General features: G+C 33.1%; 2 protein-coding genes across 9 annotated transcripts; both read left to right on the forward strand.

The window, feature by feature from the left end:
- The first annotated feature begins 1145 nt into the window (after window positions 1-1145).
- On the forward strand, window positions 1146-11342 carry LOC137829932 (phosphoribosylaminoimidazole carboxylase, putative / AIR carboxylase). Of its 4 annotated transcripts, XM_068636959.2 has the most exons (19): window positions 1406-1593; window positions 1684-1778; window positions 3292-3372; window positions 3750-4013; window positions 4173-4388; window positions 4463-4574; window positions 4772-4834; window positions 4925-5063; window positions 5234-5289; window positions 5745-5818; window positions 5918-6065; window positions 6220-6393; window positions 6881-6968; window positions 7070-7186; window positions 8400-8497; window positions 9280-9397; window positions 9479-9573; window positions 10591-10697; window positions 10777-11342. In XM_068636959.2, exons 4-19 carry the CDS (start codon window positions 3814-3816, stop codon window positions 10871-10873), a joined length of 1902 nt encoding a protein of 633 aa, XP_068493060.1. In that variant the 5' UTR covers window positions 1406-1593; window positions 1684-1778; window positions 3292-3372; window positions 3750-3813; the 3' UTR covers window positions 10874-11342. The 4 variants fall into 4 exon arrangements, with proteins under 4 accessions (XP_090161096.1, XP_068493060.1, XP_068493061.1 ...); XM_090304970.1 differs by lacking the exons at window positions 1406-1593; window positions 1684-1778 and adding an exon at window positions 1146-1235; XM_068636960.2 differs by having other exon boundaries at window positions 1412-1778; window positions 3685-4013.
- Window positions 11343-12158: 816 nt separating this feature from the next.
- On the forward strand, window positions 12159-16023 carry LOC137829934 (putative pentatricopeptide repeat-containing protein At3g11460, mitochondrial). 5 transcript variants are annotated; one of them, XM_068636964.2, is made up of 6 exons: window positions 12167-14336; window positions 14496-14599; window positions 14964-15067; window positions 15261-15370; window positions 15565-15627; window positions 15718-16023. In XM_068636964.2, exon 1 carries the CDS (start codon window positions 12419-12421, stop codon window positions 14303-14305), a length of 1887 nt encoding a protein of 628 aa, XP_068493065.1. In that variant the 5' UTR covers window positions 12167-12418; the 3' UTR covers window positions 14306-14336; window positions 14496-14599; window positions 14964-15067; window positions 15261-15370; window positions 15565-15627; window positions 15718-16023. The 5 variants fall into 5 exon arrangements, 4 of the variants coding, with proteins under 4 accessions (XP_068493063.1, XP_068493065.1, XP_068493064.1 ...); XM_068636962.2 differs by lacking the exon at window positions 14496-14599 and having other exon boundaries at window positions 12159-14336; XM_068636963.2 differs by having other exon boundaries at window positions 12167-14599.
- Window positions 16024-22128: the final 6105 nt, after the last annotated feature.

Raw genomic sequence — 22128 nt, forward strand, 5'->3', positions numbered from 1 at the left:
ATTGTCCAGTAATTAATTATTCCTGATTCATCTTTTAGTCTCTTAGTTTTGACTATAATCTAATGTATCTCTTAAGTTTTTGCAACTTCAATTACATATCCTGAATTGAAGAACAACATTGAAGAAAAGGAGTCTATCACTCACCACTTTTAGTCATCAACCCTCACATATATATATGTTTCATCATCATTGTATATTATTTTTATTGTAAGAATTTTTATTTAAGTGTTACTATTACCATTAATAACTCCACTTTTATCATCATCACTATTTTTATAATAATCACAGTCATTGTATCATAATTATAATCATTCTTATCATCAGCTTTGTTACCATTTCTTTTTACACTAATGTCATGATTACCCAAAAAAAAATATAATATTAAAAGTTTATTAGAAAAATATAATAAAATATTATTAAGTAACCACTTTTGTCATTAGTTAATCGTGAGTATGAAATAGGATAATAAAAGAAACAATTGATTTCAGAAACAAGAGTACATGTTATTTATTTACTTTTCTCTTTCTTAATCTTATCATTAAAAAATAAAAAAATAAAAATTAAAAATTATTATTCGTCATATTAACTAAAATATATATTATTTTAGAGACTTAAAAAAATTATTAGTATCTAATTTTTTTATAATTAATAAATAATTTTTAAATTGACATTTAATTAGCTATCAAATTTATGAGTATCTACATTTAATTAAGATATTTAAAAATTATTTATCAATAATAAAAATTAATTTATATACCAATGATTTTATTAGTTTCTAAAATATCAAATTTAGTTAATATAATAACTAATTATTTATTATTTTTAAAATTAGTTTTTATTTAATGACTTTTTATTAATGTATTAAATAATTTATTATTTTAAATAAATATTATAATTCTTTTATCAAAATAACGAGATAATTTTTAATTAGAGAAAGATGTATAATTTAATTAAATGTATGAATATACTAAATGTACTTAACCACATTATATCACTAAACCAAAACTCAAATCCTAATCTCATATTCATGAACTTACTTACAAATTCCTTATATTTTGACTAAATGTTAGATAGTTTTCTACAAATATTCCACCACTCAATGGAACAGTGAAAGACTTCACTCTACTCGTGCAAACATCTCAAGAGAATTTGAACGTAAATTACACGTATTCCACAACTTGGTCGAACAACTCAAAGATTTCAGTGTGCTGGTGCGAACACGTCCACTAATCCTGGTAAAAACAATATTTATGCTCTTTATTCCACAGTCTAAAATACTAGTTTCATTAAATTTACCAAGTGTTAAAGAGTATCAATCAGAAGAAAAGACGTGAATGGCAATGCTGTGTGAATATTTTTAACAAAACAGGGACGTTAAATAATTAAAAACCAGATTTAATGTTTTAAAAATACGATGAAACAAATGAACACAGCTAAGAGCTACCTAAGCACTGGTGTTGTATAGCGAAAGCTGGGCGGGAAGGGACGGAATCCTTCAGCCACACACCAACTGTTATTGTTATTCGCATTCTAAAAGATCAAAACTTTTCAGTTTTTGGATTTGGGAATTTATTTTAACAAGCTGAGTCACTGGTATTGGTCTTTGAATTTTTACAAAAGGAAATTTTTTCAGCAAGTGCGAATAAATTAAACTCCCATTACATCACAACTTCTTGTGATTAGGTTCTTGCTCACCAAAACGGTGTCGTCTCACCCATCACGAACCACCCCTCCCACCCTATCCGCGTCGCCCTAATCGCCGACCGGTGCCCCTGCAGGTAGGTCTACTTGAACTTCTCTGTGTCGCCGGAGATTCTCTCCGGCTTCACTTTCTCGTCTAGACCATTTTAACTTTTTTATTTTATTTTAAAAGCAGTTATCAGAACGCCCTTATTTTTTTTAAGGAACCCGCTCGGTTTTTTTTCTAAGCCAAATGGGTTTTGGTTTGTGTTTATTTATATGCATATGAAAATGTCACCCCAAGTCAAGATACAAGGACTACGAAGGTGTTTGAGGTAAAAGCTTAGGTTTGAATAAAAACTGGTTTGATTAATAAAACCAATATTCTTCCTTGCTTTTCTGTCCTTGTCATGTGAGTGGAACCGCGGTAATGTTCTTGTGTTCCTTGTTTATTGCGTTTTCATCACAGGAGCAGCTCTATTCTAGAAAATTTCAATTTGAGTTTCGCCTTGTGAAGTAAGAAAGGTTGGGTTGGGGTTGGTTGCTTCATTTTGAGATATTTTAGCATCAGGGGCATTCTGGGTCTGATTGATTACAGTGATACAATCGTTATTTTAAATTTAGGCAGTTTACCTAGTAATCCTTTATTGAAACAGTGTATATGGGGTGTGAGAAACTGGTTTTTACTTTTGATTTGACTCATCTAAAGTCAGTTCAGTAGAGTGTACTACACAGCATAAAACGTATTAATAATCACGACGTTTGAGATTGTAACTATCTTCATAGTTTGTTGTGTATGGGCCTGATTTGATCATAATTCTCAAAATTTGGAACTTCACTTTTAATTCTAGAGTACACTTTTTCATTTTGACAGAACCAAATGCCAAATAACTGTCTTTGTTTGGTACCTGTTCTAGCAAAGAAGAATAAGATCTTAAATAGAGCATTTGGTTTTAGCCAGAAACACAGAGATTTGTAGTCGAGTTTTTTTCTCCCTTTTTCTGATCTCGTATCTCCCCTTTTATGCTCTATCCATCCACCTTCCTGTATCTGGTCCTGCCTTTAATCTTTATTCACTATTAAATGTCAATTTTACTTTATAACACTCTAACCTTGCATTAAAACTATATTGAATGTGGAGGAGACATTAACAAGATTTCTCTATTAAATGTTCAGTCTTTGATCAGATATTTTCCTGAGATATGATCTTATCCTATCAAAATTGTTCCTAAACAGATCAGACCCTACCAATGACACCACAATACCTATTTTGATTTTTTTTTCCGATGTACTGACAAAACGAGTTGTCATTTTCTAGATATTTTTATTGTATAAAAACTATAAGGAACATATTACAGCAGTAAATTGGATGATTGAGTTGCTAGTTCCCCACCTAAGCTCAACGACAAAAGGGATGGTTTTACTTGGAGAATGGAATGTCTTAGTATTTATAGGGTTTATATGATTGCTGCAACAGGCAGCTTGAATTCATTGCTCTCATTTGTAGTCATATAAGATGGAAGTTTGCAAGTCTTAGGTTCCTTCCTTTTTTAGTACATATCTGCAGCTGTTGCTATTTTGTTTAATTATAGTGTTTCTGTTTATTTGCAGGTCTTAGTGACAGGGTTCAGAAGCCTTCCACTCTTGTTTGCAGATACACCTCTAATGCAGTTCGTGAGTTAACAATAGCAAGTAACGTTCTTCACTCCAATCAGTTATATTGTCTCCCTCCCCCCCATCTCTTCTATGTTTATATTCCTACAGCCATTGCTTAGCAGCATCAGCCTTCTTATTTAAGTCATAGAAGCAGATGCTGTTAGTAAATCTTAAATCTACTTTGGTGTCAAAAAGGAAATTTATGATTATATGCATTTACTTTCCTATGAGCTCTTTGTGATTTAAAATGGAATTTTGTCTTCTATATCATCGTCAACAATAGCAAATATATCCTGTTTTATTGTTAAAAAGAGAATTTATATGATTATTACAATATTATTTTGGAAGGAACCCCTTTTCAGCTTTGCCTCTAAAACCAACTGGGTTTTTGGTTTGTGTTATATATATGAAAGAATCACTTCAAGACAAGGCACACACAGAAAGGGAAAGTTTGTGGCAAAGAACCAAGATTTGAATATGCTTCACAGTGCACGCATAGTGTTGTCAGGCCACACCACCATCTCAGCTTTTTCCTTCAGACCCTCTAGTCCCTCTATTACGACAGCCTCTTCACTTGGTTTCTGCATGGAGCAATCTCCTCCTTTAAAGCTAAAGCAGCGTCACCAGCCCCATCTCGCCTGTCAAGCAACATCACGGGACGATGATGCGTCTCTAAGGTTAAATTTTGCATTTTAAATAAATGAAGATTATTTTCTGATTGTATGGATCTGTTTTTCAGCTTTCTTCAACTTTGGCAGATAAATGTAATATTCTTTAGAAGTTTCTGAAACTGAAAATGACATGAACAGCCCAAAATTTGGTATTGATGTTTGTAGGAATGATGAACAGCCTGTTCATGGACTATCTGAAGTGGTTGTTGGGGTTCTGGGAGGTGGGCAACTTGGTCGTATGATGTGTCAAGCTGCTTCTCAGATGGCCATTAAAGTAATGGTTTTAGATCCACAAGAAAATTGCCCTGCTAGTTCTCTGGCTTATCATCATATGGTTGGAAGCTTTGATGAAAGCACTAAAGTGGAGGAATTTGCCAAGAGGTTCAGCTTTTTGTGTAATTGATGTTTTGTATTTTTCATTTTCTATGTCACTTATTGGAAAGTACGATGTTCAGATGTGGAGTATTGACAGTGGAAATTGAGCATGTTGATGTTGATACATTAGAAAGACTTGAGAAACAGGGAGTTGACTGCCAGCCCAAAGCCTCTACAGTCAGAATTATTCAGGTGATTATCTTTCTGGTTTTCATGTGTAGTACTAATTGAGAAAATGAATAAGTAGATAGTTTCATTATATGCACAAAGCCTGGTCATTGTAGTAGGATATCTCCTTTTCACAAACTTGACAATTTCAACAATTTAAAGGTTAGAGTAATGCTGTTATCTGAATGGTTTCCTTGACATGATTATTCAACTTGTTATAGGATAAGTATCAGCAAAAGGTTCACTTCTCCCAGCATGGCATTCCACTTCCTGAATTTATGAAGGTTTGTACCATTTATATCTGTTAAAATAGTATTTGAAAATTCATCTTTAGGATATTAATTGAAGATAAATGAATAATATGTTTTGAACAGATAGATGATCTTGAAGGTGCTAAGAAAGTAGGGGAACTCTTTGGATATCCTCTTATGATTAAGAGTAGGAGACTAGCTTATGATGGGCGAGGAAATTTTGTTGCTAAAAGTGAAGAGGAACTTTCTTCTGCTGTGGATGGTAAGTAGGTCTTTAACAAGTGTGTTTTTTCTTTTCTTTTCTTGAGAAAGGGAAAACATGAAAAAACTCATCTGTCCTTCATTAGCCAAAAGAATAAGAAGAACATCTTTGAATTCATACCTTTTACTCTTCTTTTTTAACCTGCCTCTCCCCATCCCCCAACTTTGCAGCTCTAGGAGGATTTGATCGTGGTTTATATGCTGAAAAATGGGCGCCTTTTGTCAAGGTCAGTGTCTATATTTTTCGCTGATCATAGTGATTATTCAATCCATGATTCAATAGATATTGCTGGTGCTAAACCAATGAATGTTGAGTTTTTGTTTTTTTTTATATAGTGGTCAATTTATTAAGATCTCATCTGAAAGGATTGTTTCAATTGTTCATTATGGCTGTCAATCAAATAATATTTCCCTCTCTACTGTATTGGCCTTCGATAACAGTTTGCCTTGCATGGATGAAAATTATTGATGTAACTCATTCTAATGCTATACAATGCTCACTTCTCTTGCAAAATTCTTTTACTCTTAAATTTCCCTCCTTTGAATGAATTATGTTATAGTACTTCATGGTGTTTTCATTCAATTTACTTGTTTACTTATCTAAAGCATGCCTTTCAGCTCATGAAATAGTTTTTTATGAGTTTGTGAACCTTAAAATATTTTTCTCCCAAAATAATGGCAGGAACTAGCTGTCATTGTGGCAAGAGGGAGAGACAATTCCATTTCATGCTATCCTGTTGTTGAAACTATTCACAGGTAACTTGCAGAACACATCCATGATACATTTATTATTATGAAAGATTTTAAATCAAGTTTTCCCACAGATTAACTTAAAATATTTATGTTTGGTTGTAGGGACAATATATGCCACATAGTTAAGGCTCCTGCTAATGTGAAATGGAAGACGAGAGAGCTTGCCACAGAAGTTGCTTTCAATGCTGTTAACTCTCTGGAAGGTGCTGGTGTGTTTGCAGTTGAATTGTTCTTAACCAAGGATGGAGAGGTTGTTACTTTTTTCATGAACTTTGGACATGCCTTAATGTTTTCTTCTTGACTGCTACATTTACTTCTTTTTACTAGTAATTTTTCTGCTGTGCAAATACCTTATATTTGTTTGTTAATCCCATGATAGTGACCATGCCCATGTTTCTTCACAGATTTTATTAAATGAAGTAGCACCTAGACCTCACAATAGTGGGCATCATACAATAGAATCTTGCTATACCTCACAATATGAGCAACATTTGCGGGCTGTTGTTGGTCTTCCACTTGGTGATCCATCAATGAAAACTCCAGCTGCTATCATGTACAACATATTAGGTGAAGAAGAGGTACTCTTAGCATTAAGTATCTCTCCATTTTGCATTCTCTATCATATATATGAAATAAGGTCTTTTTTTTCTCCTATTCCTGTTGAAGTGATGCTATTATATTTGTCTGGGTTTCATTATTATAAGAATAATAATAATTGTTATTATTATTATCAGGTGCATGGTTGCAAAAGAGTTGTGATATTACTAATGAATAATTTTTTTCACATTATTATACATGAAATGAAAATGTAAATATGAATGGTTTGAAATTAAACATTTGTAAGAAAGTATGGAAGTCAAATTTGAAGAAAAATCTCCCCTGTTGTCATGAATCTGAACAGAAGTGATTGACTTTTATCATGTTATATATTTGGTTCATAGTTAGATGGTGGTTATGCATTTTAAGTCTATTGAATGCTCCCTTTAGTTCATTTAATTATTTTGAAAGGATCATTCCATTCAATTACTGTGACTCTGGCCCATTAACTTTACTGAATAATTTCAGGGGGAACTTGGTTTTCAATTAGCACATCAATTGATCAAAAGGGCACTGGCTATCCCTGGTGCTTCTGTTCATTGGTATGATAAGCCAGGTAAACTTCTTGTTAAGCAGCAATTTTAAGTTTGATCACACCCGTCTTGCTGTTTCATCACTTGTATGATCACTAAATGACACCATAATGACAATGGTCAGAAATGAGGAAGCAACGGAAGATGGGCCATATAACTATTGTTGGACCCTCCCTTAACAATATTGAAAGCAATCTTGCAATACTGGTGGAAGGGAAAAGATTACATGATAAGACTAGTGGTTAGTAACGAAGACTTTTTTCATAATTCTCTTTTTTTTTGTTAGCTATTGATCTTATGTTGCTAGACCTGTGATGATGGTTTTCATAGTAACTCATTGACTGATGCAATAATTGCACATGGTCAATGAATAGTTCATAGTTGCAGTACTGATTTTATATTTTTTATTCTATTTTTTTCTTCTTTTATTCTAAGCTAAATATTTGAGTTAGACCTAGGAATATAGTAATATTTGAAGCATGTATCAGTTTCCGAAGCATGAACTTGTTGGACATGTTTCTAACACATCCTCCAACACCTATCTGGGAAGTCCTTCTAAGAATTATCTTTTGTTGACTTGGACATTTGAGAAAATACCTCCATACAGCCAAACGATTCAAGATACTGCTGGTATTCTAAAAAACACATTTTTTTAGCATTAAGAGAAGCCAGCTTAAATTGTATGAAATATTAAAAATTAATATGTTCTTTTTTGGTGAGATTCGTTATCTTAGGAAGTCGAACATGAATTATGAAATCTTGATTATCAAACAAGATATTTGGCTACGCACAAAGAGTCCTACATTTAGACAATAGTTTTGTTTGAGTGTTCATGTTGAAGTTTGTGCTTCCATATCACTTGTAGCTATGTCTATCTTTCTCTAGTCAATCACATTAACTGCTGCCTGTCCAACCTATCAAAACATGTTTTATCTCAGAATATAGGTTGATTGTTTGCTTTATTGAACTTTGTCCTTGTCTTCTGTCTTATTGAAAGCAAAATTAATATTTTTACATAAAGTTTCGTTTCATTTGTTTGTTTAACATTTTTGGTGATTTAGTATTTTGACATTTTTCTTTTTGGATTTTCTAGCTATTGGGAGAACTCTATTATTTTGTGTCTTTATTACCTTATAATAATATGCCATCTTGTTATGACTCTGGCAAGACAAATTACTTGTTTCTTCCTCATATTTTGCTCAAAACATTGTTAGTATCTAATGAATATGGAGAATAAGTAAGATTATTGAAATTACAAATTGTATCTGTATCCATATATTGCTTTCAGTCATCCTTTCTGTGTTTTGCTATCTACTCTCTGACAAATATAAGAAAACTACCTCTAACCATTCTCTTATAATTAAGGAAACTGAAGAGGAGCACTGTATTTGAGAGGTTGAAGCTAAAATCTTGTTATTCTCATATTATTGCTTTGTTTTGTTTCATAATTGTAGTTGCTCCACGTGTGGGGATCATAATGGGTTCTGATTCAGATCTTCCTGTTATGAAAAGTGCTGCTGAAATCTTAGAGATGTTTGATGTGCCTCATGAGGTATAATTATTCTAATTTCCCTGAGGGAGTTGTTTTCTTTTCAGAATTACAAAATACCTTCAGATATATCTTTAGAATATTTGAAGTATCTTAGATGATGTCTTAGGATTATTATTCTTTTATATTTTGATTTATTTCCTTATTTTATCAGGATACTTATAATTATAGAAATATCTGATTAGAATCAGATTTATTATGATTTATAGGAATAAATATCCTATTATAGTTCATAAAATCAACTCTGTTGTGTAGTACATACAAAGTTTTTCAGTATTTCTTCCTTCTATATTTTTTTCTTTCGATATGATATTAGAGTGGTACCATTGCATGTGACATGTGTTACCACTGTTTTACTTGAGTTCCCTAAAACAAAAAAAGTGGAACTCTAATGATCACATCTTCTGTTGTATCTTACTTTCAGCATGGTTGTCACTTTTCATTGTTTTTTATTTGGTTTGCCATTTTTTATTTGTAATTGCTGTTCATTGTTGCCAACTTCTTCGTTTATACACTATGTTAGCCACCTTCCCACTGCACGTATTGCCTCCACTTTTTCTAGACCCAATGGTCCTGAATTTTCCTATATGCATTGGAAAAAAATCGGCGTAGGAAATGTTGGAGCCATTGTGCTCGGTAATAGCTGAGACCAATCCATCTGGTAAAAAGCCAGGGTTACTGCATCTGGCAAAAAGCTGGGGCCATATCTGAAGATAATTTATATTTCTAACAGTTGTGTATGGAATCTTTTATTCTTAAAGATAAATACGCTTATTAAATTTCAGGTAAGAATAGTTTCAGCGCACAGGACTCCAGAATTGATGTTTTCTTATGCCTCATCTGCTCATGAACGAGGCATACAAGTCATCATTGCTGGTGCTGGTGGTGCAGCTCATTTGCCTGGTAAATCATTTGAATTTTACTTTGTATTATTATCTTAAAGATGAGATGTCTTATTGGCATTAAGTAAGCTTCAAATCTCAGGTATGGTTGCTGCTCTTACTCCCTTGCCTGTTGTTGGCGTTCCTGTGCGTGCTTCTACCTTGGATGGACTTGATTCACTCTTGTCAATTGTCCAGGTATTTTTGTTTTTGCGTAAATATCAATGCTTACCAATTTTCCATGCTGAACATAATTCTTTGCTGTGTTCCTCGGTTGCCTTTTTCCAGTGATGAGTTAATAAGATGTAATATGATTTTGAAAGGGCATTATTGGTTCTTTTTCAGAAGCGTAAGATAAATATTGATTGAAATCTTTCTAAATGAAGACTTTTCCTTGTTGATGATTTTGGTTTTATTGCTAAGGGTTCTGGTATTTTTATGAGTGTTAATATTAAGTTAATTATTGTTTGTGAATGAGGGATTTATGAAGATACTAATCTGAAGGCAAGATTCTCAATCGCTGAACCCAGCCTTTCTTTCACCAATAAGAATTTTCCTTTGCAACTCCTTCCTGTATTCTGTGTTTTTATTTGGGATGGGGGTTGGGATTGTTGAAGGTGTTCTGTAAACATTCACATTTGTTGTCACATTCTCTTCTCAATTCTTTGGTTCAGCATTGGAGCTGGACTTGGCTTCCTTTTGGCCATCAACGAAGTTTACCCTTGTTTTGTCTTGCCTTATCCCTGCCGAGTAACCTGATATGAATTAACCAAACAAGTGAAATCATTTTCAATTACAGTTTTAAGTCAGATTTATCCTCACTTCTAGTCTAGGTAGTCAATTCAGTGTCAGTAACCACCAATTGTTTTAGGACTTGGGAAATTGAATCAGCAGTGACCTTTTTCAATTATTAAAGCTAAATTGTAACATGTAGTTGGTGTTTTGCTTTTCTAGTTTTTGATACACGGGATTAGGTAAAATTTCATGTAATTCAGTATAAAGAATAGAAATTCCAGTATTGCTAAATGGATTCATGTGATTTGATGAAAGGAGGACTGGAGCTAAATACAATTTTTAATATTTTCTTAAAACTAAAAGCATTTCTTTTAAAACAGAGCAAAAGCTCAAAAGTGCAGCTTCTATAGAAGTTGTCAAAAAGATTGAACCAAACACCACCATAGCCTTTTCTTGCTGACACATTTGTTGGCTGTGCAGATGCCGAGAGGTGTGCCAGTTGCCACTGTTGCAGTTAATAATGCAACTAATGCTGGATTGCTGGCAGTGAGGATGTTGGGTGTTGCCAACGATGATCTTCTGTCAAGGTTTTCTCTTCTCCCTCTTCCTTTATGTAAATCTAATGTATCATTTGGTGATTAAAGTAAAATTCATAATATTGTGCAGGATGAGTCAATATCAAGAAGACCAAAAAGAAGGCGTCTTGAGCAAAGGAGATAAACTAGAAAAACATGGTTGGGAATCCTACTTAAAAAATAGTTAATTGTACCCATTAATTTGGTCATTCGTTTTTAGGCTCCCATCTCATTTTTGGTCAAGTGCAAAGTTTTGGTAGAAAAGAAGTCTCATGGAGGGTGTGGTATATCAATAAGTAGATTGAGAAACATTGGAGTTAGATGTTTTGTTACCTAAATCAACAGATTTTCTATTTTCTGTTGCTAACATGCAGGAAGAAAGGAAAAGTATGTAATATGACTGAAAAGTCTTGAATTCACATCGATATTTACTGTTACCAAAATAAGTCCCTGCCAGTACCTTCAAATAGATTTGACCAGCTAAAGTGTATAACTTGTATTTTATTTGGTTTGTAATGCACAATGTGCCACGCTCGTATCATTGAGAACAGAGTTTTGTTGTTTTGGTCCATAATTTGGGTGTTTCTTCCAGCACCCTATCAAAAATTCTTCATGTATCTCATCAATTTTTATCTTTTACAAAAGCTTTCCAGAACATACTTGGTGAATTGGATTGAGCATTTAGTCATTTTATCTATTTGATGGGTTCACAAAAAAACTTTGATAGGCTACAGTAAAAAAGCCTCCATAATTTTGGGTATATGATTCACAACTTTCGACTGTTTGGACATATTGGACATATTAAACGTGTATAATCTGATGTTATAAGAGTTAAATTGTAATGATTAATAATTTAAAATAATATTATAAATTAAAATTTATTTATTATAAATTTGAAATGCATTTCATTACAAAATTTAAATATAGTGTACACATGTTATTTATATATCTAAAAGTTTTTAATTATATAAAAATATTTATCAAAATCTAATAAAATACTAATTTAATGTGATTGATTTTCTTCTAGTACAGATTTATGCTCTTCATATTCTTTCTAACTAATTTTTTATTATATAAATCTTTACTATTTTATTCTTTAAAATTTTGTAAATATTTATTTCAACTCAATTAATTATTTATAATAAAAACATCATTATCATTTTTTATTTTATTAATAATTATTATAATAATTAGTTTTTTATTTTTTTTATAATCATAAACATAATCTATATGAATTCCCTTTTAAACTACTTTATTTTTACATTCATTTTACCATTTTATATTTTAGTTATTTTTCTAAACTCAATTAAACAACTTACAATAAAAAATTATTTATAATAAAACTATTATAACTATTTTTTATGGACCATTTTTTTAATTTTAATAATAATTTTTTTTACCTTCATAAGAAAAAAATTGGGCACATGTCTTCTTCCCACTGCTATTAAAGAGGGTACATTTTTATTCTAGAGTCTGAAGCAAAACATTCACCATACTACATATCAAGAGAAAACAGAGGACAAAAAAATTATTTCCATTTGTTATTTTGGATCACTGCTCCTCTCACTTTGAATGGTACAAACACAGAATCATCTGGTGTTGGGAAAATAAAATGAAACACAAAACCAGACACACTTTTATTGGAACAAATTGGATTCAGGTGTTTGATTTCGTTTGGTGTAATTTCAGTTTGTCATTCTACTTCGCATTCTCCTCTCTTGACTCTTTCATTAATGTCGATGTGCGACTCGGGTTTTTCCCGATACACTAGCCCAACGACTGCGTGGAACAACCAGCTCCGGCAGCTATCGAAGCAACGGCAATACAGAGAAGCCTTAACTCTATACCGCCATATGCTCCGTTCCTCATTCTTCCCCAACGCCTTCACTTTCCCCTTCCTTTTGAAATCTTGCGCCTTTCTCTCTCTCCCTCTCACTGTTTCTCAGCTACACGCACATGTCATTCGAACCGGGTCGCAACCCGACCCGTATACCCGCTCTTCCCTCATCAACACCTACTCTAAATGCTTCCTCCCTCACCACGCACGCAAGGTTTTCGATGAACTGCCAAATCCCACCATTTGCTACAATGCAATGATCTCCGGCTATTCCTTCAACTCCAGCCCTCTTGACGCTGTCAAATTGTTCCGTCAAATGCGGAGGGAGGAGGAGGACGGGTTGGACGTGAATGGTGACGTTAGTGTTAACGCTGTTACACTATTGAGCTTGGTTTCTGGCTGTTCAGTGGCTACCCATTTGAAAATTGGCTCGTGCCTTCATGGGTGTGTTGTTAAGTTTGGGTTTGTGACCGATTTGGCTGTGGCAAATAGTTTGGTCACCATGTATGTTAAATGTGGGGAGGTTGAAGCTGCACGTCAAGTATTTGACGAAATGTCTGTGAAGGATTTGATTACTTGGAATGCTATGGTTTCTGGGTACGCGCAGAACGGGCATGCTAGGAGTGTTTTGGAGGTTTATAATGAGATGAAGTTGAATGGGGTGAGTGCTGATGCTGTTACCCTTCTGGCGCTTCTGTCGGCTTGTGCAAACCTTGGAGCACAAGGAATTGGTCATAAGGTGGAGCGTGAGATTGAGCGGCTAGGTTTTGGTTCTAATCCGTTTTTGAGGAATGCGCTAGTGAATATGTATGCTAGGTGTGGAAACTTGACTCAGGCACGCAGGGTTTTTGATTGCTCGGGGGAGAAGAGTGTGGTTTCGTGGACGGCAATCATTGGTGGGTATGGGATCCATGGCCACGGTGCGGTTGCGATAGAGCTTTTTGATGAGATGGTTAAGTCAGGTGTTAGGCCGGATCAGACGGTATTTGTGAGTGTTCTTTCGGCGTGCAGCCATGCCGGGTTAACTGATAGGGGTTTGGAGTATTTTGAAGACATGAAGATGAAGTACGGTTTGCAGCCTGGTCCGGAGCACTATTCTTGTGTGGTGGATCTATTAGGCCGGGCAGGTAGGTTGGAGGAGGCTGTGGATCTTATAATGTCAATGAAGGTGAAACCTGATGGTGCTGTTTGGGGTGCCCTTCTTGGTGCTTGCAAGATTCATAAGAATGTGAAGATAGCTGAGTTGGCCTTTCAGCATGTTGTTGAGCTTGAACCCATGAATATAGGTTACTATGTTTTGTTGTCAAATATATACACTGATGCTAACAACTTAGAAGGGGTTTTAAGAGTTAGAGTCATGATGAGGGAAAGAAAGCTTAGGAAGGATCCTGGACACAGCTATGTGGAATATAAGGGAAAAATGCACCTTTTTCACTCGGGGGATCTGAGCCATCCCCAAAGTAAGGAAATATACAGGATGTTAGATAAATTGGAAAATCTTGTGAAGGAGATCCATCCACCAGATAAAAAATGTCAAGGAAGAAATGAAGAACTCTTAATTGGTACAGGGGTGCACAGTGAAAAATTGGCAGTTGCATTTGCTTTGTTGAACTCTAAGAGTGGAACAGAGATTACCGTCATGAAGAACTTGCGAGTGTGTGTGCATTGTCATTTGTTCATTAAGTTGGTTAGCAAGATTGTCAATCGCCAATTTATTGTTAGAGATGCCACTCGCTTTCATCATTTCAGAGATGGGGTCTGCTCGTGCAAGGACTACTGGTGAATGAGGGATTTATTAAGATACTAATTTGAAGGCAAGATTTTCAATCGCTATGCTTACACCAATAATAATTTTCCATTGCTACTCCTTCCTGTATTCTGTGTTTTTTTTGGGGTGGAGATGGAGATTATTGAATGTGTTCTGTAAACATTCAAATTTGTTGTCTCATTCTCTTATCAATTCTTTGGTTCAGCATTGGAAGCTAGACTTGGCTTCCTTTTGGCCATCAACGAACTTTACCCTTGTTTTGCCTTGCCTTATCCCTGTCGAGTAACCTGATATGAATCAACCAAACAGGTGGAATTATTTTCAATTACAGTATTAAATCAGATTTATCCTCACTTCTAGTCTAGGTAATCAATTCAGTGCCAGTGACCACCAATTGGTGTAGGACTTGGGAAATTGCATCAGCAGTGACATTTTGCAATTATTAAAGCTAATTTGTAACATGTAAATGGTTTTTGCTTTTTTAGTTTCTTTTCTTAAACGGAGGACTTGAGCTAACCTAAATACAATTTTTAAGAATTTCTTAAAACTAAAAGCACTTCTTTAAAAGAGCAAAAGCTCAAAAGTGCAGCTTCTATAGAAGTTACAAAGTCAAAAAGATTGAACCACGCACCACCATAATCTTTTCTTGCTGACACAATTGTTGGCTATGCAGATGTCGAGAGGTGTTCCAGCCACTGTTTCAGTTAATAATGCAACTAATGCTGGATTGCTGGCAGTGAGGATGTTGGATGTTGCCAACGATAATCTTTTGTCAAGGTTTCCCCTTCTGCCTTTATGTAAATCTAATGTGAAAATTGCCCTGCTAGTTCTCTGTCTTATCATCGTATGGTTGAAGCTTTGATGAAAGCACTAAAGTGGAGGAATTTGTCAAGAGGTTCAGTTTTGTTGTGTAATTGATGTTTTGGATTTGTCATTTCCTATGTTACTTATTGGAAAGTACGATGTTCAGGTGCGGAGTATTGACAGATGAAATTGAACATGTTGATGTTGATACATTGGAAAAACTTGAGAAACAGGAAGTTGTCTGCCAGCCCAAAGCCTCTACAGTCAGTTATTCGGGTGATTATTTTTCTGGTTTTCATGTGTAGTACCAATTGAGAAAACGAATAAGTAGATATTTCCATTATATGCACGAAGGCTGGTCATTGTAGTAGACTGGTCACAAACTTGACAATTTCAATAATTTTTAAGGTTAGAGTAATAATGCTGTTACCCTAATGGTTTCCTTGACATGATTATTCAACTTGTTATAGGATAAGTATCAGCAAAAGGTTCACTTCGCCCAGGATGGCATTCCACTTCCTGAATTTATGAAGGTTTGTACCATTTATCTCGGTTAAAATAGTATTTGAAAATTCATCTTTAGGATATTAACTGAAGATAAATGAATACGATGTTTTGAACAGATAGACATCTTGAAGGTGCTAATAAAGCAGGGGAACTCTTTGGATATCGTCTTATGATTAAGAGTAGGAGACTAGCTTAAGATGGGAGAGGAAATTTTGTTGCTAAAAGTGAAGAGGAACTTTCTTTTGTTCGATTCCGACCTACCTTGAATATGTCTAATCCCTTAAGAATGAGGGGTTTTTTAGTAATAATTACTATTCCGACCGACCTATCATGCAGAAGTCTTGTTGTCCACGGTTGGTACCATGATCTGAATTTTACAATTTAGAATACAAAGTTAAAATCTAAATTTTATAATTCGAAAACCATTTTCGGATTCAGAAATAACTTTTAAATGGTAGAATTTAGAATCTAATATTCCAAAATCTATAATTTATAAGTCATTAAAATGCATTTCAAATTTATAATTCGAAATGTAAATTATTTTTTGAATTCTATAATGTAAAAAACAAATTTACATTCTGAATTGTTGTAGAATTTGGAAGTGATATTAAGTGTCTATTACTCATTGCTCTCATTCAACGAAGAAGCTTATAGGAAGGAGTGTAGGACTTAGAAGTCATCTTTTATTTTATTAAGGGTAAAATAAATGTTTCACCAAAAGTAGGGAGGTGAAGAAATGATGGAGGTGCAGGAAGAAACTCCCTCCTGTTAAAAGAGTTCACCCGAGCAAACTTCTAAGCCTAATTAAGAGGCAATATAGCGGTTCTGATGCCACATGGCAAAGGTTGTGTGATCAATTTTTTGTTTTTTTATTCTATTTTAACATTGATATATTTGCCCTTCAATTAAAAAAGGTAAAAGCTATTGTCGATATATTAAGTCTGAATTGTTAACTTTTTAGAAACTAAATCATCTAGTCTTTTATATATACGATTATTTTGCATGTTGTATATCTTCCAATAATGTTCTACACATTAGGTTTGTTTTTGTCAAAAATAAATAAATTTGACATTCAATTTATTATGTATGCAAATATATATTTTTTCTTTTTAATAACTTTATATCTCCAGGATGATTGGTTTTTTCACATATGGTTCGAGTCTTATCTACTAAATATATTAACTTTAAAATCTATAAATTCTAATAATATAATTTCTTTCTTATTTTGTTAACCATACTCATACTTTTATTGCAAATCATTAATATTCCAATAAAAAAAACTTTATGGAAATAGTTTTGTTATATGGTCTTCAAATTCCAAACGATTTTTTTCTTTTTATTTTCTTTCCCTCCATCTGGTATTTATTTTGTTTAAATATAGGCATTTGTTATTGAATAGAATTACAAAATCATTAAATAAAAAGCTAGAAAAGTTGTAAAAATGATTTCTTTTGAAAGGAAATATAATATATCATTAAGCTAGAAATTTTTTAAATAATTTTATATTGTTATTTATTTTAGAAAATCAATAAAATGATAATTAATATATTTTAATAAAGGGTACTATGTGCATACGTTTTTGTATTTTTCTATTTTTTGTGTGGTAATATTTAAGAATTCTCATTCATAATCAACCTTAAAAATAAACAACCTCTCAAATGGTGCTCATCTACCCAAAAGTGGCCCGGAAACCTTATGGGCTATAACGTCATAGTATAATCTTCATGAACAGCTTCTTCCGACACCTCCATAAACTTTTAAAATATCCGAAAGTTGTTTTACATTTTGTACGCGAGTGAAAAAGAAGGTGAAGGTGCTTGGTTGGTGGTGGTAACGTGCTGGTGCGGGCACTGTTACGCTTTTCATGTGCTGGTGCGGGCAGTGTTACGCTTTTCATTCTGGTAAGCTTGGTTGGCTCGTTCTCAGTAAGTGATTCTTAAATACTATTTTCGGATTAGTTAAGTTGGATCACTGGATCACACAATCCGGTTCTTTACGCATAAAACAAGAGTGTTCCGAATTAAATAATCTGTATGTATACTCGATCTGGAATATAGCAAAATCACACTTCTGGATTGTATGATCCGGTACTAAATAAACTATGGATTACGCAATCTGAAAGTCAATATTTAACTTGAAATATGCCTTATGGATACAGAATCTGGAACTCATTTTACTATTGAAATTTGGCTTACGGATTACTGAATCTGGAAGTCATTTTGAAACAAAAATTGCAACCTTCGAATTACATAATCCAAAACTTAATTGGACAACACTACCAGATTATGTAATTCGGAGTCCTAAGTACACAACTGCCCATACTAGATTATGTAATCCAGAACTTATTTCAACCCTAAACCGGATTAGGAAATCCAACACTACTTTAAACATAAACCGGATTATGTAATCCGAAATTACTTTAAACACTAAAACCATATCAAATTACATAATTTGGTACCTATTTATGCGAAAGAACAAATGAACGCAAAAACACTTTCAAATACTTCCACATGAAAACTAGTACCAGTTGTGAATGAAGAGCGCAATGGTGAATGAAAACTTTCAGAGAAAAAGAGTTTGAAAGAAGGAGACTTTGAAAGAAGAAGAAAGCTTGAAAGGAGATGGGAAAGGGTGGGTTGTGGTGCTCGAGAGTGAGAGAGGCATAGTTGTGAAAGAGAATTACAATTAGGTTAAAGTAGGTTAGAATTATATTTTAATTTTTTAATATTTTCTACTTAAGGGTATATTAATAAATGCACTTTTAGTATGGGGTGGCGGAAGAAGTTATGGAGATGCAGGAAGAAGTTGTCATCTTCATGTCATACTACTGTTTATGCATTGGCATATCATGATTTTCACGGGGAAAAGGGCCAAAAAGCGCTTTAAGAATTTTGATCCCAAGGAAAAACAACTTTCCTACAAACGAGGAAAATGGTCAACAAGCATTCTGATTTGGCTGTTTATTCCTACACCCCCAACAAATAACTTCCTACACCCCATCATTCTAGAAAAGGACCATTTTACCATTTTAAAAATGACTTCCAGATTATCTTTCTGGAATATTTCCAGAATATACTTTTCAAAACACATTTTATGAATTTTGGATTTACCATTTGGTAAATTAAAAAAATGTGTTCCAGAAAAGATATTCCAGAATGATTTTTTTCCTTTTTCCTATTCCAGAAAAAACATTTTGCTTACGAAACTCCTATTCCAAAAATACCTTTTGCTTACAGAACCCTTATTTCAGAATAATTCAACATTATCAAAGATAATTCTGGTATTACATAAAATGTAGGGTTGTAGGAAGAAAAATGTAGGGTTCAGGAAGAAATATCCTTCTGATTTTGGGACTAAAAAGTCCCCTGCACATGAGGAAAAAGGCCTACAAGCGCTCTAGGGATTTCGATCTTAAGGATTAACAAGTCCCCAACACATAAGGAAAAGGGCTAACAAATGTTCTAGGGATTTTGATCCCAAGGATTAACAAGTATTATACACACGAGAAAAATGACCAGTTATAGGGATTATGATCATAGGGACTAACAAGTCCCCTACACATGATAAAGGCGAATAAATGCTTTAGGAATTATGATCTTAAGGACTAACAAGTCTCATACACATGAGGAAAAGGGCCAACATGAGCTTTAGGGATTTTTATCTTAAGGACTAACAAGTCCCCCACACACATGAAAAAAGGTTGAGAGTCCAAACTATTCTTGTTCCGAGGGTGAAAGAACTCAACTCGATGTAAGAACAATCACTATCAAAATTTCTATACAAAAATTAAGAAAGAAAATACAAATCCAAATTTTAACTAAAAAAACTAGTAAGAAAAAAGGAATTTTAAGGCCTAAACTTTTCTGTGGAGTTACTTGGTTGTTATATGGTGAAGCCAAAGTTCAATTTGAAGCATCTGAAGACACTGTTGAAAGCTAATGAGATGATGGAGGTAGCTAATTTTCTCGGTGTGCTCTGGAGGTATTGTTGCTGCAGATTGCATCTCTTATTGCAGCTCAATAGAGGCAGGGTGATTGCTGGTGCAGGGTGTTTAGCTCATACAGCAAACAACATATGTTTCTTTCATTTTCAGGTGTTTTTTCTTGTATTTGGTAACCCCTTAAGTGGTCTGGTTTGTGTAAAAGGGTTGGGATACCCCTCTTGTATCCCTCTTAATTTAATTTCATTCTTTGCTGATAAAAAAAAGAGAGGATGAATTGCAATTTCTAAAGGATAAAGTGCAAAAATAAAATACATAAATGTTCTAAGTTGATCATCAATAACTTTTTTGTATACAACAATTATATGATGGGTACGATTTTGATCTATCCTGAACTAAATAAGTATTATTGCTCAAGATTGAGATTTTGTATAGTTATAGATACCATTTCTAAAGCATAAAGTACAAAAACAAAATACATAAATGTTCTAAGTTGATCATTAATAATCTTTTCTTATACAACAATTGTAGTGATAGGTACGATTCCAACCTACCATAAACTGAACAAATCTTATCGCTCAATATTGAGATGTTGTATAATGACAAATACATTTTTACCTACCGTGAAGAAGTCTTATTGCTTAAGACAAAGGGGTTGTGTAGTGATTGATAAGTAGGATTCTGACCTACCTTGAAGAAGTTTTCTCACTTAAAACTAAGGAGTTGTGTAGTGATAAATATGATTTTAACCTACTTTAAAAAAGTCTTATCATCTAAAATTGAAGAGTTATATACTAATATTACAATTCTAACCTTACCATGAACTATTTTTATTATTCAAAATTGAATAATTGTGCAATTATAAGTAGATTTTTGACTTATCTAAATAAATCTTATTACTCAAAACTAATTAGAAATAATAAAATATGAATATCAATAAATAAATTAAAGTATAATTATCTTGTATAAATATACTTGAATAAGTCTTATTATTCAAAACTTATTAGGAATAAAAAGATACCAATATCAATAAATAAATTAAAATATAATTTTCTTGTATAAATATATTTAGCACAATAAAATTAGAACAAATACATAACCCGAAGCAAATAATGAAGGACATATTAAAACAAATAATCAATACTAAATAATCACTAAAATAAGGAAATAAATAATAAAATGAGATAGCATTCAGGGATGCATATCTTAACCTTAGGAAAAAAAAATTACAAATTTAAGAAAATACTTGTTTATTAATAAAACGAATAAAATTAAGACAAAATAGAACATAATTGAATGCTCTAACGAGACGATTTCCCAGTCTCTTAGTTAGAATACTCATAATTTCCGTTTAATTACCAGAACTTATGTTTAATTATTAAGTAATTGGATGAACTATTAAAGAATTTCCATTTAAGTATATCCGATGAAGTATTAACTAATTCCTAGTGGTTAATATTTCACAACTAAAAAACAAAAGAAATTGACCCTGACTTTTCTCAACCCAACTCCTACTTCTTTATTTTTCTCAAATAGTTTCTTTTTATAAGAAAATCTCACGCGGTATGACTTTCTTCTTTTCTAAAACATTGGGTTGACTTTTTTCTTTCTCCACTTTAAACAAAGGAATTTACTCTTACCATGTTTTCAAGAATTCTAATTAATTTGAATAGTCGGGTATTGAAATGAGATAAGTAGTTTAAATTTACTAGTACTTAGGGTTTATCTTGTAAAACCTACTGTACAATTTTGCTTATCATTGAATGATTTTATTAAAAATTACATATTATTAAATGCAACTATCATTAAAAGTAAATTTTATTTTATATTACGAAGGGGACTTTAACTCAATCTCATAAAACCGGTTCATGAGGTGAGGTTTGTATCCACTTATATACAATGAATTGTCCTTATAAGTCCAACAAAACATTCGTTAAGATATGTTTGAAATGACTCTGATACCATATTACGAAATGGACTTTAAGTTTAACTCAACTTCATAAAACCAGCTCGCATCCACTTATATACAATGAATTCTCATCATTTAACTAATTTATAAATTTAAGGACCGTATAAAACATTGTAAAAAAAACATAGGAACCTAAGTTTTTACATGCTTTATTGCGGAAACAAAATTATCTGAGCTGGTTGACATAGTCATGGGCGTAGGGTGACTGGTAAAGACTTGAAGCGTGATAAAGTGGGACGACAAGAAACATAACGAAAAGTGTTTGCGAAAGTAGAGATGTTGAACGTGAATAACCTTAATTATGGGTCAGAAGACTCATTCAACTAGGACTTGTCATTGCCAATTTGCAAGGAAATTTCGGAGTGTTTGAAGGTGATTAAAATATCTACACCTTCTAATTTACTCTCTTAATCTTCAAACCGCGGGGTTTTGTTTTGGTCAAAGCAAATATTCAACAAATCCTAACCTAGCTACCTAGCCACTGTGTCGTCTCCATTCACACACACAAGTATATAAACATATAATCATCATAGTCATTCATTCATTCGTCTCAAAACTCCTCTTCTTTTCAATTTCAGAAACCCTTTTAATTGTTTCATCTTGTTTCCATCTCATACA

This window comes from Phaseolus vulgaris, chromosome 7 (genome assembly GCF_051622355.1).
Source record: "Phaseolus vulgaris cultivar YP4 chromosome 7, ASM5162235v1, whole genome shotgun sequence".
Taxonomy (NCBI): domain Eukaryota; kingdom Viridiplantae; phylum Streptophyta; class Magnoliopsida; order Fabales; family Fabaceae; genus Phaseolus; species Phaseolus vulgaris.